This window comes from Bos indicus x Bos taurus, chromosome 5 (assembly GCF_003369695.1).
Source record: "Bos indicus x Bos taurus breed Angus x Brahman F1 hybrid chromosome 5, Bos_hybrid_MaternalHap_v2.0, whole genome shotgun sequence".
Classification (NCBI taxonomy): domain Eukaryota; kingdom Metazoa; phylum Chordata; class Mammalia; order Artiodactyla; family Bovidae; genus Bos; species Bos indicus x Bos taurus.
This window is the reverse complement of record NC_040080.1, coordinates 44,219,933-44,237,044: the sequence shown is the minus strand read 5'-3', so window position 1 is coordinate 44,237,044 and position 17,112 is coordinate 44,219,933. Positions and strand designations below refer to the sequence as shown.

The following is a 17,112-nucleotide window of genomic DNA, read 5'->3' as shown; positions in this document are numbered from 1 at the left end:
CAGAGGCTGAATCCCTCAGCTCCATTCTGCCTTCCCTGATTCTCTAGCCACCTCAACCCAGGCCCTGAAGGCAGATAAAAAGCAAGTATTGTCCTCAGTAAACCAGCACCTCATGACACACATATATTCACTCACATGCATATCACTCACACAGAGGTGTGACAGAGGCACACACACATCTGTGCATCTCACATACATCGTTAGGCACAGACAAGCATAGAAGGGTGCGTGGGCCCACCCTTATACATCCTAGCACACCACGACACAGCACACACTACCAGCCATCACTGTTCACGGGGCCGTTCCTTTCTCCATACCAGACTCTGTGCTGTGCCCTTTACAAATCCTGCATCATTTCACTTACAACTCGTGAAGTAAGTACTCCTTTTCTCATCTATAAAATGAGCAAACAAGCCAGAGAGGCCAAGCAGATTCCCCCAGGTCACACAGCCAGCAAGAGCAGGGCAGGGCTGTCTAGCTCGGGGACCCAAAATCAACATCTGAGACAGACAGATGAAAGATCCTCCCGTCCTGCTCAGGAATGACTTTGACTGCATGTAACAGAAAACTGAACCAAGCAAGGCTTAAACAAATAAGGGTTTAATCTTCTTACAGAACCAGATGTTGGAAGGGACAGCTGTGGAAATGATTGTCTTGGCATTCCCTTCATGGCAGCAAGGTGGCTGCCCTAGATCCAGACATCACACCCACATTTGCAGTAGGAAGATGGGGTATAGGGCTACAAAACCTTCCCCAGAAGCCTCTCTATTGGCTCTGCTTACTTCTCACTAACAGACAGAGATCTGGCTCTGGCCATAGCTGGGCCATGTAGTAGCTCCTAATAGCAAGGGAAGCTGGGAAAGTGAGCAACAGGAACATCATGATGGGCTTGGACCCATTCTGATTCATCATCTGGGTCTGGACATGCTGATGCTCCAAACAACATCAGGTGGGGAGCAGGGGCTGGAGACTGGTCAGCAACAACATTATCTGCCACAGACTCTGGATTCTGACCTTCTTCCACTTGGCTCCCCTCAGTGCTTGAGGATCCAGCCAAGGAAGTCAGGAGTAAGTGGCCCAGTGCTTGATCCCAGGAGAGGAACTGAGAGACCAGAGCTGCGGGCTCTGCACACTCAGGGGCCAAGGTAATTCTCTGAAGGGTTAGGATTCCTGAGCCCAAGTAGCTTAAGGACCCTCCATCCTCATTCAGTTCAGCCACCCAGGACCCATGGAGGCCCAGCCATTGAGGCCTCTCTGGCCCTTACTTGGTGCCCCCAATCCTGGGCTGTGCAACACGCCTCCCAGGGGCTTGAGATGCATTCAGCACCAGTCATCATCCAATCCTGGGCTTGCTCATCTCTCAGAGGTCATGCCAGGGACTGCCCCCCTACACACACACAAGACCTGCTACGAGCCCTCAAGGCTGCCTGGGAGGCTAAGGACAACCAGAGAGCCTCAGCCCACTCTTTGCCCAGAGGTTCAGGGTTCATCAGGCCACCAGCTGCGGGCACCAGGGAGTATCCGGGTAGAGGAGACAATGGAGGGAGTGAAACCTGTGGAGAGACCAGAAATGGACAAGACAGTCACCCCCAAGGGTTCCCGGGGGAGCATGTCACAGAGATGGTTTGGAGCAAGGTTTTTCCACCTTGGCACGTTGTGAGTATTAGGAGCCAGATATAATTCTGTTGTGGGGACTGTCCTGGGCACTGCGGGTGCTTAGCAGCAGCCCTGTACTCCGCTCGCCAGATGCCAGCAGTATCCTCTGAAATTTTTTTTTTTTTAATATTTATTTATCTAATTTATTTATTTGGCTGTGCTGGGTCTCAGCTGTGGCACTCAGGACCTTCTATCTTCATTGCAACATGCAGGATCTTTAGTAGCAGCATGTGAGATCTAGATCCCTGACCAGGGATCAAACCTGGGCCCCCTGCACTGAGAGTGCGGAGTCTTAGCCACTGGATCCACAGGGAAGTCCTCGCTGAGTCTTAACAATCAAAAATGTCCCCACACACTACCAAGTGTCTCTTGGCAGGGGTGCAAAATGGTCCCTGGTTGAGAACCACTGATGGGTAAAGACTTCAAAAGCCAGAGAAACCATGAAGAGCTGAGGCCATAGCCTCTGAGTGACCTGAGTCCCCATCAAGCAGGAACCTGTGGATTCTAGAATCTTTAGGCTTTGAGAGAATTTAACACCAAGTTTTAAATCTCTTGACATACAGCCATAGCTTGCACACTTCTACTGATGAGAAGCTCACTCCATTAGAAAGCAGCTCTTTTCCTTTTGAAACTTGAGTTTTCTTTCAATTTCGTATTGAGCCAGATTCTGTCTCCTTGCAACGTCCAACTTGTTCAACACAGTCCTGGGCCCGGCAGCCTTGGGACAGTGGTGAGACCTCTGCCTCCAAACAGATGGCTCTGCAGGATTTCAGGGGCAAGAGTGTGTGCTCCCTTATGGGTTACGCACTTCAGGTAGGTCCAAAGTCTGGACAGAGCCTAGAAGGCCCGGGGGATGGGGGGGATGCCACCTCCCCAAATCAATCTGATGCCACTCTCCTCTTTTCTCCCATGTTCCAGTCACACTGGCTTCTTTTACTTCCTTGAGTAGGTCTTACTCTCCTGCCACAATATGTCATAGGCCAGGCTCTAAACGGCTCCACAGCAATCGGGGCTGGGCATGGGATGGAGGGGGCTGAGCTGAGTAGCCCTAATCTCCCCGGGGTGTGTTTGCAGGGAGAACTGGAGGTGTCTAGGTGGCATTTTATCCCTCATTCCAACCCTTTGTCCATGGAAAAGTATCATCCAAGAAATGAAGAGCCTAAGAAAAAATTTTTTAATTTCCCTAGGTGTGGAGTTTCTCCAATGAGTGCCTGGAGTTTCTCCATGAGAGCATCTCCTTTGCTCAGTGAACACAGTTCAGTCTTCTAGAGGTTACTGAAGAATCCCAGAGGATCAGGCCTGGGAGATCCCCTTCAGATCCTTGATGCCCAGCCTCCTTGTGCTACAAATGGGGCGACTAAGGTACAGAGAGGCAAGGCAGGCACCTGCCCAAGGTCACACAGTAAGCCAATGACAGAGCAGGGACTGAAATCCACTCCCAGCTCCATGCTATCAGCTACTAGCCTCTCTCACTTCCCTCCCTCCTGGTTCCCGTGTCTTTCTATCCCTGCACTCAGGCCTCAGTCCTCCCACCCTACAGTTTCAGCCCGCAGACCCACCTGGAGGGGTCCTCCTCAGGCGAGAAGGGGCCATGGAGCTTAATGACATTGAGTTTCCCCTCAAAGACGCCGTAGCTAAGGGTGACCTGCGCAGAAAGAAGTAGAGAAGGCAATGAAGCAGGGCGGGGCAGTGGGGAGGAGTCTCTCACCAGGGACCCCACAAGGGGGCAGCATTTTGGTAGAAACAGAGAAGGTGCCTAAGACATTTTCAGTGGCACAGAAAGCCTGTCTCTGCACCTGAAATTCCACCATCAGTAATGGGTGTTTCACTGGGGGGCCCATCCCCTCCCATTCTCCCATAATCCCATTGGTGCCCCCAACAGTCCCATTTACTAAAGAGGCTGGAATGATCCCCTCATCTACAGATTGGGAAACTGAGGCTCAAGAGGGGAAGGTGCCTTTCCAGGAAGTTGCACACCTGGATGGAAGTTTCCTGAGACCTACTCTAGGGCCTTAGCAATCCCTCAGCTCATTCCACAAGCAATGAGGCTGCGGATGACGACTCCAGTCAAAAGGCAGTCAAGCACAGTGATTAAAGACTGTGGATTTGGGGGCCACCCACCAGGGTTCAAGTCCCTCTCTGTCCTGAACTAGCCACAGTTAGTTCCACTCTCTGGGCCTCAGTTTCTCCATCTGTAGAATGGGAATACTGTTAAGCTCCATCCCCTATGAATGTTATGAGGAACCAGAGAGTTAAAAAAGATAAGGCCCCCAGTGTGGTGTCTGGCACAGCAGGAGCTCAAACCCCAAACTTTAGGGAACACCCTGGTTTTGCCTGTCCAAAATCTGCCCCTCTTTCCTGGCTGTGGTCCTAATGGGACCAACCTGCACCCCAGTTGTAGGTCTGGTCAATCAACACTAGCTCTAGGCTCTGGTAGGAAACAGGTCATGTGACCCAAGTGAGCCATGTGACCAATAAGCACCAGCCCTGCGGTCTGACAGGAGGAGCTCTCTTCTCACTGGTGGGGTGGGGCTGCCATCTTGCCAGCGCAAGTAGCGAGCCTGCTTGAGAATGAGGCCAGCATAGGGGAGGACACACGAGAGAGGGGATGGGATCTGAGCACCCAGATCTCACCAGATCTAGCAAGTCATCCACACCCTCACCTTCTCAGGTACACGGACCCATAAGTGTCCTTTTCTGTTTAATTAGTCTATTGCCTTTCTGTCCTTTGCAGCTAAAAGGGCTCTGACTCATACCATGAGACAGAACCTCCCTGGGGGCCTTCCCAGCCAGGACCCCCTATGGGACTGGACACCCATGAGTTGGAGGGCAGTATCTGCAAGGCAGAGCCAGCTGGACCTCAGCAGAGTCACTATCTGCCAGGTGATGGGAGGGGCACCCACCCTTCCCCCAGCCTGACATTACACATGGGTCATCCCTACTGAAGACCTGGTCTTTCCCAGTAACACCTGTGTGGGAAGGAAAAGCAGTAAGTAGTGGCCAGGTAGGCTCTGATGAAGGAGGAGGCCGTTGAAAGTGCAGGACTGGCCCCTTCACAGGGTGTGGTAAGGATGGATGCAGTGTTCAGGGGCCTGGTTTGAATCTCAAGATGAGCTTTCTCTCATCTGTGCAGGTCCCTCCAGCTGGCATTTGGGAACCAGATCAAAGAACATTAGCACCACAAATGCCAACCCTTATGGGTCAGAGGTGGAGAGCACTGAGTCACTGCGTGCCCGTAAGGGGGTCCTTTGCCACGCTGGGACTCAGTTTCCCCATTAAAGGAGAGAGCCCCCACACACACGCACCTCCCCCATTGCCACCTGCCCCATGGCTGGCTCACCTGCTCCGGGAGCTGGGCAGCCTCCAGCAGCTGCAGGGTCTCCAGGTGGGAGTGGAAGAGGGGACAGGACTGCAGGTGACCACCCAGCTTGCACTCAACGATGTAGCCCACGGTGCAGTCATCAGGCAGCCGGATGAGGGCAGATGTGTCCATGAAGTGGGAGCCACTGAAGGACAGAGCCATGCTGCGGCCACTGGCCTAAGGCCCTTGACACGTAGAGCCCTTCCTGTCTCCCAGAAAACCCTCCCTCCACCACAGCCAGCTGGAAGAGAAGAGTGCAGCTCTAGCATCTGCCCCCTGCATACTGTGTAGCCTCATGCAAGTTATAAACCTCGGAGAGCTTCAGTTTTCTCTTCTGTAAAATGGGCATGATAATAGCCAGAGCTGTTGTGAGGATTAAGTGGCAAAATGGTGAGATGAAGCCTTTTATAAATGTATCCTTTCCTTTTCTCTCTTTCTTTTCATTCATTCATCCACTCATTCATTCATTTTTGAGTTTGAACATCTACCTGGTGCCAGCCACTGATGACACAGAAGCTGAGGACACAGAGATGGGAAAGAAATGCTTCCTGCCCTCAACAGCAGCCTCCGTGCTGGAGGGAGACATGAGCAGGTCATTGCAAATGAGGACTAGTGCTTAGAGGAAAGCACGAGGCCTGGGGACACAGGGAGGGCAAAGCAGATTCCCAGAGGAGGTGGCAGCCTTTTGTTTTGCTCTTTATTTAATCATGGCAGTAGCAGATTCTAAACAGAGTCTTACAGGATGATCTGCAGTCAGCCAGGTGCCAAGCGGGGGAGGAGCAGTGTTCCTGGCAAGGGCATCACCTGACTGTGCACCCCATGAACGCCCTAGAGACCAGGCTGGGCAGCTTGCTCCACTGCACAAGATGCCTGAGAAAGGGGTCGAGCAGGTACAGAATCCCATCCTTTGTCACCTTCCCCAGGCTGTGCCCGGGGGCCGCACTGCCCAGAGCGGGTACTTTTTTCTAATTCACACAAATGTACTATAGAGGGGGACAGAAGCCTAGATGGGGTATCCGGGTCACAGGGAGACCCCTGGTCATGTGTATACACCTGCTATCAACAGACCTTAGGACAGCATTCCTGCTTCCAGTCAGGACACAAACTACCTCCTGAGGGCACCCCTATCCAGGGCAGGGCAGGGCAGGGCAGGGCAGGTTGCTGCAGAGGCATATCACGCAGGCCCTAGAGCCAAACCCAGCAGCTGAGAGACCTTGGGCCTGGGTGACCTTGAACCAATCACTTACTTAACCTCTCAGCAACTTAGTTTTCTCAGCCAAGTAGAAATAAGGCCAACGCCCCTTCCTCCCTGGGGGCTGTGATAATCTTAGCAAAGTACAGGCCTGGCTCAGAGTCAACCCTCAATTCAAGGTGGTGACACTGATGTGGCTGTTAATAACAGTAACAGACTACCCAGCAGACCTCAAGAGACCTTTGTCATGCCCTCTCTAGAATACCAGTACTCCTACCCAGTACCGAGGGCTTCCACTACTCTCACAATCCCCCTCAGTCTGGCACCACTCTTCTAGGACCATTCCAGCTCGAATGCCACCTCTTCCAGGAAGCCTTCCCTCCTCTCCCTATGTAGAAGGCCCTACTCCCTCCTCTGAGTGTTCCTCCACTTGGCCTTCACCTCCCTTGTGACAGTGATTGGTCAGAAGAGGGCTGAAAACGGAACCTAATATTGACTGGGCTCCTACCAGGTGCCAGCCCAGGCACTTTCTCATTTAACCCTTACAAAAACCACTGGTCACTGTATTATCAGGTCCATTTTACAGATGGGGCACTGAGGCTCTTAGAGACTACACATCTTGCCTGTGTGTAGCAGAGTGTACTAAGCAGTGTACCCCCAAGGGCAAGGTAACAGGTGACTTGCTCACCACTAACTGTGTAACTCTGATGCAGTGGGAATGAGAGGTAGTGTCTCCTGAGCTCACTCTCAAGCCCCTTCTGCTACAAACACCCCACCCACACACCAGCCGATCCCTCCTCTCTGCACACCTCTACCTCCCCCATCTTCCTGAAGGTCTCTGCTTACCTGGCCCAGGGGGCCATCTTCAAAGCCAGTTTGCGGTTGATGCAGAAGCCAGCTCCCCCGGTGGCAAACCAGAACTGTACCAGCTTCTGTGGGGGAAGATGGGGAAAGCCAAAGTGTAGGGTGAGCCTAGGGGTGGGGGCAACAGCCAGGCCTCCCCTTACTCACAACCAACATGGCTCAGAAGCCATGTTGGCTCAGAAGCTTTATATTTCACATCTTTCTAGAGTCTTGCTATGAGGCTTCTCAGATTGCGCTAGTGGTAAAGAATCCGCCTGCCCATGCAGGACACATAAGACACACAGATTCGATTCCTGGGATGGGAAAATCCCCTAGGAGAACATGGCAAACCACTCCAGTATTCTTGCCTGGAAAATCCCATGAACCGAGGAGACTGGTGGGCTAAAGTCCATAGGGTCACAGAGAGTTGGACATGACTGAAGCAATTTAGCATGCATGCAGAGTCTTGTTATAACCTTAAATTATGCCCATGAAGGAAAAAGAGAAGGGCAGGCAAACACTCAAGGGCTTGGAATGGGATCCGGCACATGGTAAACACTAGTGGGTTTATCGATCAGCTTGTAAAGCCCTTGACATCCGAACCAATACCACCCTTTTAGAGTGTAAACCGTTTTCAGCCCTTGCCTAGCATCACCATGGCCCAAGATCTCTTCTACCTCCTCTGTGAGGACCTGTGAATTCACCCAGGAATTTCTTCAAGGCTTTTGAGAAACACTGTACCTTTTCAACTGTACCATCTCTTAGTCAAAGCGCCCTAAGGTTACCTTCTCCCAGGTCCACAGTTGATGCTTCACTGATGTGTGTTGCATTGGCTTGGGTTATCTCCCATGATTCAGCAGTGAGAAGAGCGCTGGATGGGAAGTTGGAAAGTCTGACACTGAGCTCCCCCCTCCACTGTACAGCTGTATAACCTTCAAAGAGTCCCTGCCCCTCTCTGGACCTCAGATATGTCACCTGTGAGCACAACATTGGCTCCAGTTCTGAAATCCGATGGTTCTCCGGGCCCAGAAGTGTCTTCCTCCTCCGAGATCTCTACGAGTTTACTCCTAGAGACTCTTCCCTCTTAGAGAGAAGTCAGGCTTCAACTAGGCAGAATGAATGGGTTCTTTGGGACCTAACACACAGGAGGTGCCCAATAAACGCTTGTTTAATGAATTAATGAGAGCAGGGCTTCCACTCCCAGAGAACCACAGTAACATCAGCAGTGATCATGTGAGCGCCTAGCCCCAAGCACTGACCATGTCAAGCCCTTTGCTACAGATCAGGTGACTGAGGTACACAGAACTGAGGTCACCTGCCAAGGTCCCAGAGCTGGGACTGACCCCAAGCCAAACCTCCTTCCCCCTTTGCCATCCTACCCTGGGGGGACACCCACATTCTGAACTGGCCAGGACACTCTGGAGCAGTCCTAGGATCCTGCTGGTGGGGTGTCTGACAAGGAGGGCATTGGTGCACATTGTGGGCTTGAGGAGTGGGTGTGTCCAGCAGGGTCTTGTGCCCAGCACAGGAAAAACACTGCTCAGAGGTGAGGCTGGGCTGAGTCAGGTGCTCGTGCTCAGCCGCCAAGTCATGTCTGACTCTTCAGAATCCCATGGAGCTGAATCGGGTACTGGTGGAAAACACTCACTAGTATCTACCATGTGCCAGATCGCATTCCAAGCCCTTGAATATTTGTGTGCTTAGTCGCTCAGTCATGTCTGACTCTTTGCAACCGCATGGACTGTAGCCCACCAAGCTCCTCTGACCATGGGACTCTCCAGGCAAGAATATGGGAGTGGGTTGCCATTTCCTTCTCCAGGAGATCCTGGCCCTTGAATAGGTGACCTCATTTAATTCTTTTGCTCACAACTGCTCTATGAGGTAGTGACTGTTTTCACTGATTCTACAGATGAGGAAACTGAGGCACAGAGAGGCAAGATGACTTCAGTCAATGTCACAAAGCCAGGAGGGAGCGGGGCTAGGGAATGAGCTCTGGGAGTTAGGTTTCAGAGCCAAGCTCTCAAATCTTTAGGTCAGGGAGAGGTGGTATGGGAACCTGGGGGACCCCTCGGCTCATCTGGCATCTGCTTGCTCATGCACACCACCCCTCAGGGCCCAGAAGGATTTAATTAGGGCTCAGAGGCTGATGAGCTGCAGATAATTAAGGTTTTGTGTTTCCTGCTCTTGGTTTCCCTCGAGAAGCAGATGGTGACCCTGAGAGGGAGAAAGCCCCATAGTGGGCACAGCTCCCGCTCCAGACATTGCCTCTAGAGAGGGGGACCCATGGCTTTCCTGCTCATGGGGGCCAAGGGTGCCCTAGGGGCCTGGGTCACCCCAACACCGGAATCCAGGTGGGTTCTGGGGACAGGGGGAAAAACATGCGATATACGTATACTAAAAAATTCTTATTTCTCCAAAAGTCAAATTTAATGAATACCCTGGGGTTTTGTTTATTTGCTTCCTAAATCTGGCAACCTAAATCTGTCCATTCAGGTCTGGAGCTGAAGCGGGTGCTGGGGACCCTCTTGTGCCAGGTGCCAATACCTCTGTGGGTGATTAGTGAAATCTGAAGAGAGGAAAGCTGTCTAGGGGAAGGGAGAGTTCAGGGGCTCCCGGCAGCCGCAATTTGCCACCTGGCCCAACAGATTCAGCATTTTAACAATCCGTCCAACTACATGGTGATACCAGGTGGCTAGAAGCCTGATTGTGGAGCCTGGAGACCTCAGCTCACCCCACCATGCTCACGGTATGACAAGGACAAGCCACTGCTCCTCAGTAATTGAGGCCCTACTCGGTGCCAGTCTTTGCTTTCCTTGCATTATGTCAATCTCCTCTCTCTCTCCTCTCTCGGTCTCATAAAGAAGGAGACCGTATCAGAGGAGAAGCCACCAGCCCAGAGGTACACAGTGATGCAGGCAATTCTGAAACCCAGAAAATCCACCCGCCCCCTGCAGGACCCCGCCCCTTCAGGGCCCCGCCCCGACTCCGCCCCCGAAGGGCCCTGCCCCGCCACCCAGCGGCCAGTTCACAAAGGAGGCAGCGAGGGACCCACTGTGCGGTTGTGAGGTTGCGGCTCCGAAGCGTGAATTGGCCGATTCAGGCTAGGCCGGCCTACATAGACGTCGCGGGTCTGGGGGAAGGTTTTCAGCAACTTCAGCAGCGCCCTCGGGTTCAGATAGTTGTCATCGTCCACATGGCAGAACCATCTATGGGGATGGAATGGGGGACCTTGAACTTGAACGGGGTTCCCAAGAGCTGCCTGTCAACCAGACTCCCCCTCCCTGCACCCTCACAATCAGTCAACAAACAGATATGGGCTGGAGTGGGCTTAACACTTAAGGCCTAGCCTTGTGCCAGCAGCATCTCCTGTAAGCTCATGAGGAAGTTGTGCCCATTCCTCAGGTGGGAACCAAGACTCAGGCAGGTTAAGGCACTTGCCCTAGGTCACACAGCCAGAATGGCAGGATTTGAACGCAGATGGTCTGACCAGAGACAGATCCCAGAAGGCCCTACATGTGATTCAATTCACAGGATCCAGAACTTTACTTTTTTGACAAGACATCCCATTTAGACATGGGATGTCTTGAGTAGCCTGAGGCAAAGGTCACGCCTGCCCCCTAAGACCAAGGTGAAGACCAAGGTAGACTCACCTCAGCCCACTGGCCAAGAAGGCATCAAATTCAGCAGCCATCTTGCAGGACAGGGCAGGGTGGCTGTGCTCCGCAGAGCAGTTGGTGACCACAAGGTGGGACCCTGGAGAAGTAAGGACAAGTCAGCCCAGCTCTTCCCCACAGCCCTGCACAGTGTGAGAAGCAGAGCAAGGCAGGGCCTCAGAGAGCCTGGAGCAGTCCACCCACTCCCATTTTACACCGGGGAAACAAGTCAGGGAGGGCTGGCCTGCCCAGAATCCTGAAACTAATGGACAGCACGCTGAGCTGGGACCCAGGTGTTCACGGCCTTACCGTCTCCAGGGGAGACTCCTGCTCCCCTCCTGGGCAAAGGGGGAATCCCTGTGCACCAAGGGTAGACAGTCGTGTTTCCTGGAGACCCCCAGGCAGCCACCCCAGCTTTCCCTGACAACAACTGAGGGGTCCCCATCCCACCCCGAGTTACCCAGTCTCTCCTGGAGGCCTTCATCCGGGCTGTCAGTGAAGATGAACGTCTAGGAATGAGAAAAGAGGCAGGGTAGGGGTCAGCCAAGGACAGTCCCGGGTCAGCCCACAGCCAAGTTCAGGTGGATACACACACAGCAGACCTCTGTCCTCTTTCAGTGATGGAAATACACTCCTGTCACAGTCACACACTCCTTTAGGACAAGAGGACTTTCTCAGCTACCCAACCCCCTCCCCCATACAACACACACAACCCAGCTTTTGTAGACACACAGCTTCGAGTTGTACATCAGCCCATCAGTCTCACATTCAGCCCCCTTACAGACCAACACCCACCAGACCAGAGTCGCACACCCTTGGTAGAATCACACTTTCTTCAACCATACACACATCACAGTTCCACTTGGCCACTCCACAGTCACGAATACACGTGTGTGTCAGTAGATAGATGCACATGCTGGGACACCGAACCACTTGGGGAGATAGTCACAACTTTCATAGTCACCCAAACTCCCTGTGCAAGTGTTAGGGCCCTCACACACCTCCCAGACTGAAGAGGCACCCCACCCACAGCTTTCACATGTCTGATCCCTCATGACTTCACTGACCCTCCAGACAGGCGTTGTGATTTGCAGATGGCAAAATGAAGGCTAGGTGATGAAGCAAAGCTGTGTGGTTGGCAAGAGGTAAGGACCTCTCCCCACTCTCAGCTCCCAGCGCAGCCAGACTTCCCCCCAGGAGCCCCACCCAGCAGGTACTCAGACCCAGCCTGAGGACACTGAGCACCTGAGCACCCCCAGACCTGGGCTTCTCTCCCTCTACCCTATCTTACTGGGACCCAACATTTGGGGGTGACCATGCCTCCTCTCTTTCTCTCACACCCACATCCAGTCTGTCAGCAAATTTTATCCACCCAACTTTCAAACTAAAGAACTAAAGAGCCTCTTGATGAAAGTGAAAGAGGAGATTGAAAAAGTTGGCTTAAAACTCAACATTCAGAAAACAAAGATCATGGCGTCTGGTCCCATCACTTCATGGCAAATAGATGGGGAAACAGTGGAAACAGTGTCAGACTTTATTTTTGGGGGCTCCAAAATCACTGCAGATGGTGACTGCAGCCATGAAATTAAAAGACGCTTGCTCCTTGGAAGAAAAGTTATGACCAACCTAGACAGCATATTAAAAAGCAGAGACATTACTTTGCCAACAAAGGTCTATCTAGTCAAAGCTATGCTTTTTCCAGTAGTCATGTATGGATGTGAGAGTTGGGCCATAAGGAAAGCCAAGTACCGAAGAATTGATGCTTTTGAACCATGGTGTTGGAGAAGACTTGAGATTCCCTTGAACATCAAGGAGATCCAACCAGTCTATCCTAAAGGAAATCAGTCCTGAATATTCATTGGAAAGACTGAAGCTGAAACTCCAGTACTTTGGTCACCTGATGCAAAGAACTGACTCATTGGAAAAGACCCTGATGGTGGGAAAGATTGAAGGCAGGAAGAGAAGGGGAAGACAGAGGATGAGATGGTTGTATGGCATCACCGACTCAATGGATATGAGCTTGAGTAAACTCTGGGAGTTGGTGATGGACAGGGAGGCCTAGCATGCTGCAGTCCATGGGGTCGCAAATAGTCAGACACAACTGAGTGACTGAACTGAACTGACTGAACTTTCAAATTGCTTGGGGTACACCCTCTCCCTGGGGTACAGCCTCCACGGTCAGCCCACGGTCCATCCCCTCCTTGTCACCTCCTGCCTGCTTTGCTGCAGTCACCTTTTCCCTGTTCTCTCTGCTCCGTCCTGCTCCTCTCCAGGCTGTTTTCAACACAGCCCCCGGGGGAGCCTGTAAAGTAAGTCAGACTTTTCTTGCCCTGCTCTCCGGCAAACTTGTGCCACCAAACAGTCACCAGAGAGTGGAACTCTCTCCAGTCTGGAGTGTGGGCCAAATGGGCCAGGGAATGCCTGGGAATGAATTAGTGAGGAGAGGGGGAAGGAGGGGTCCCCGCAGCACGGTCTGGGGGCTAAGCAGGACTCATGAGGCTGGTGTTTCAGTCCCCGGGAATTCTGAGGTTGGCACAGAACAGTGGGCAGAGTTTTCTCTGAGCAGAGGGTTGCATTTGATTGTTTCAAGGAGGGATCCTGACAATGGTTAAAACCTTGCAGGAAAACAAAAGGACAGACAGCCCGCTGGGGTCAGGGGAGGGGGTGCCGGGGGCCATCTGCTGCAGAGAAGGGGAGATGTGGGGCTCTCGTTACTCCCCCCACCCCTGCCCTCGAGGAATGTGAGGAAGAGAAAGGCTCCTCTGCATCTCAAAACATGCTTCCCCCAAGCCCGCCCCCTGTGCCTGGGACAAAGGCCACACATGAGCCCCAGCCCGCTGCCACAAAGGCCCACCTGCCACCCGGCTGCCCTTAACCAGCTGGAGCTGGTGCCCAGCCCTGGAGTTAACCAGCTCAGGCCTGCTCCTGATGGCAGAGCTGAGAGAGGCTCTAATACCTTCCTGCCCTGTGCGGCTGGGGAAACCGAGGGTTGAAAAGGGGACGGCCTTGGCCGAGGTCACAGGGAGAGATGAGCCAAAGGGTGGAAATGAAGGGGGCCCAGATGTAGTGATGAGAGTGGGTTTCCCTGTCTCTTCTCTTCTTCCTCAGTTTGAGTGTCTTGCCTTTTTTTTTCAGATCTGCCTTAAAGGACAAGATTTCTAGAGTCTGCCCCTTGTGCTAGGGACAGGGGAGGAGGAAGTGGGAATGTCCAGCTGAGTGAATACATCTCCTACCTCTGCTTACAAATGGGAATTTTTAAGTTTCCCCCTCTGAAAAATGGGAATATCAATACCTACCACTCGTGTTATTGTGAGGGTTCAGTAGAGTAATGCACCGATATGCTGTCCCTTAGATGCCGAGCAGTTGGCAGGTACTCCCTCTGGCTGCCTGGTTAGCATCTGGGATTGACCTCAGAGCACAGAGAGGGTGTCTGCATGCCTCTCCTCTGCCTGCCTAGTCCTGCCAGGCCCAAACACTCAGGCTAAAAGCCCAAGTGACCAGGCAGCCCTGTGGTCCCCAGTCTCAGCAGAGAAGGAGGGACCCCAGCCTAGAGGTGGGCCCACTGAGCTCTGCCCTTTGGGCCTTTGGGGTGATGCTGGCAAGCTCTTCCTCCTCTCTGGCCTCAGTATCTTCATCCAGAGCACAGGCACCATCGTAGCGATCAAGACGAAACAGGAAAGGGCCTCCGACCACGTGAGGCCATGCTCCCGGGTACACACAGACAGCACCATAAACAGGAAGGTCTGCAGGGAGGGCCAGGCTTGGTGGCTTCCGCAAGCGGAACTAGACTCTCCCCCAAGATGAGAAGATGCGCAGCGTCCCAGGGAAGAGTCCGGCGGGGGGGGTGTTGGGGGTTCCAGCAAGGAAAGGGTTAATCCAGGGTGGCAGGATATCAGGACCAGGAAATCAGGGTAAAGGTGCCCCCTCCCCAGTGGGCCCTGGCCTCTTCCAGGCACCACCTCCCCCCTCCTTGGTCTCCAGGAGCCTCCAATCACCAACCCCCCCACCAAAGGCTCGTCACTTCCTCCCACTGAGCCAGCCGCCAAAGTAGGGACAGTGTGTGTGTGTGTGTGTGTGTGCACGCGCGCGCATGCGCGCATACACAAGCGAATCTGCCCCTCTACCCGCCTAGAGATGACTCCCAACACCCCCAAATCACTGACTTTGCCTGAGGAGGGCACTGGGTATGGGGCTGGAAGAGCCAGAGGGGACTCAGAGCTGCCTCCCCAGAAAGCCATACCCCGTCACACACACACCTCTTGTCATGGCACTGGCTCCATGCGTGTGAGCATACACGCATGTGAACATACATACACATCCCCACCATACATGCCAGGCAGGCCTCTCGCTCATCACTGCTTTCACCACAGCACACACCCACTTCATCTATCCCTCAGAAACTGCCCCACAGGAAATGGAGCACAGGAGGTGAGATGCCACTGCCTCGGGGCACACCCTTGGCAGCAGAGGATGACGGCAGGGGCTGTCAGGAATTCTGAAAGGATGCCCCTCACCCCTCTCCCCAAACAGGCCCCACCCAGACCGTCCCATCCTCAGGGGCTCAGCCCTTGTGCTGAACCCTCAGCCAGGGCAAAGGACAGCACTCAGAGCCTGGCCTGGGGGCAGCCTGGCCAGGGCTCTTGTCAAAAGTCAGGACCTCCCAGAGGCCTCTGTCCAGCTGCCAAACACCCACCATTGCCCCCAAGGCCAGGGTGGGCAGGCACGAAGCCTGCTCCAGAACAACCAGGGAATGAAGGGACCCCTAGAAGGGACGTAGGAGCCCAGGGTAGCCTGGCCCCCAAAAGACCAAGCAGTGGGCGTCAGGAGTGCCCGGCTCCTGGGCTAGTGAGGGACTCACAGCCACAGGGGACCCCATCCTGGGAGAGAGGAGGAGCGGGAACACAGTCCAGGCAGGGCAGGTGGGAGAGCAGCTTCTCCTGTGGGGCCGCCAGAGAACCCCCAGGTCAGCGGTAGAAAGGCCTCTGTGACCCTCAGACCAGGGGCCACTCCTGGGACCCGCAATCGCCCGCTTGTCACCTGTTCCCTGGTCCTGGAGACCCACGTGTTGAGCAGCAGCTCCAGGCGGGAGTGGTGGAAGGCCTGGGTCGTCTTGACTGCGATGAAGACATCGTGGAGCTGCAGCTCGGAGGGCCGAGGGCTTGGCGGGCTCAGCTCGGGGGTGTCGGGCACACGCTGCGGGGACGGGCTTGAGCGGTACCGTAGGGAGAGGAGCCCCATGCACAGAAGGGTGAGAAGGACTCCGGCCAGGCCCCGGAGGAGCCGGCACTGCATTGGCCCTAGGGCCCCAGACGGCTCAGCTCCCAAATCCCAACCAGACGGGGAGGGGAGGCTGGTCAGGCGGGAGCCCCGGCAAAGGCAAAGGGCTGGCAGGCATGGCGGGCGGGCCGGGAGGGGAGAGGTGGGAGTCGGAGCTCCGGACCCGCAGGCCGAGCCACCGTAGCCCCGCCGCCGCCAGCCCTCCACCTGCTTGCTCCCCAGCCCTCCCGCCAGCGGCTCTGGGGCGCCTGGCCCCGCCCCTGCTTCCAGCGCAGCCCAGGGGCGGGGCCGGCCCTGGGGAGCCCAGAGGTGGCTGGAAAAGGCACCCGCAGAAGGCACAGCCCCGGCTCTGCCAGCTGCTGCGGTGAGGGTGGGGGCAACAACTACCCCTCCGTGCCAGATGGAAGGGAGGGGCCCTCCAGCCTTCGCACTCCCCGGAGACCGTGGGCCTAGCTCATTCAACACCCAGTATCTTCGGTGGCCAGCCTCCCAGGTTTGGCTTCACACAGTTCCTCCTCCTGGGTGCACCCCTCCCTCCTCTAGCCCTGGCCATCCTCACCCACGTTTCCTCTACCAGGCTGAATTTTATTTGCCTTTTAAGGGCTTCCCCAATGGCTCAGTGGGTAAAGAATCCGCCTGCAATGCAGGAGACACAGGAGATGCAGGTTTGATTCCTGGGTCAGGAAAATCTCCTGGAGGAGGAAATGACAACCCACTCCAGTATCCTTGCCTGGAAAATCCCATGGACAGAGAAGCCTGGCAGGATACAGTCCATGGGATCACAAAGAGTCGGACACGGCTGAGCAACTAAGCACATAGCCCATTAACAAGATCTTATAGATTCAGGTGGACAGCAAAGGGACTCAGCCATACATATACATGTGTACCCATTCTCCCCCAAACTCCCCTCCCACCTGGGCTGCCACATAACAGAGTTCCCTGTGCTGTACAGTAGGTCTTTATCCATTTAAGGCTTAGGCTCAAGTGGCCCTCCTCCAGGAAGTCTCCCAGCCTCTGGGGCCCCTACAATGGTTAGCCCAGTTTCTTCGGTCTTCACAACAGAGCTAGAATTATTTCCAGTTCATAGCTGAACATATAAAGCTCAGAATGATCCAAGCTGATCCAGCAGC

General features: G+C 54.2%; 1 protein-coding gene across 1 annotated transcript; it reads right to left on the bottom strand.

The window, feature by feature from the left end:
- Positions 1-584: 584 nt before the first annotated feature.
- Positions 585-16,232, bottom strand: MFNG (MFNG O-fucosylpeptide 3-beta-N-acetylglucosaminyltransferase). Its single transcript, XM_027541714.1, has 8 exons — positions 15,743-16,232; positions 11,166-11,214; positions 10,703-10,805; positions 10,105-10,258; positions 7,056-7,141; positions 4,997-5,162; positions 3,216-3,301; positions 585-1,553 (listed from the first exon to the last, which is right to left on the bottom strand). Exons 1-8 carry the CDS (start codon positions 15,995-15,997, stop codon positions 1,490-1,492), a joined length of 963 nt encoding a protein of 320 aa, XP_027397515.1. The 5' UTR covers positions 15,998-16,232; the 3' UTR covers positions 585-1,489.
- Positions 16,233-17,112: the final 880 nt, after the last annotated feature.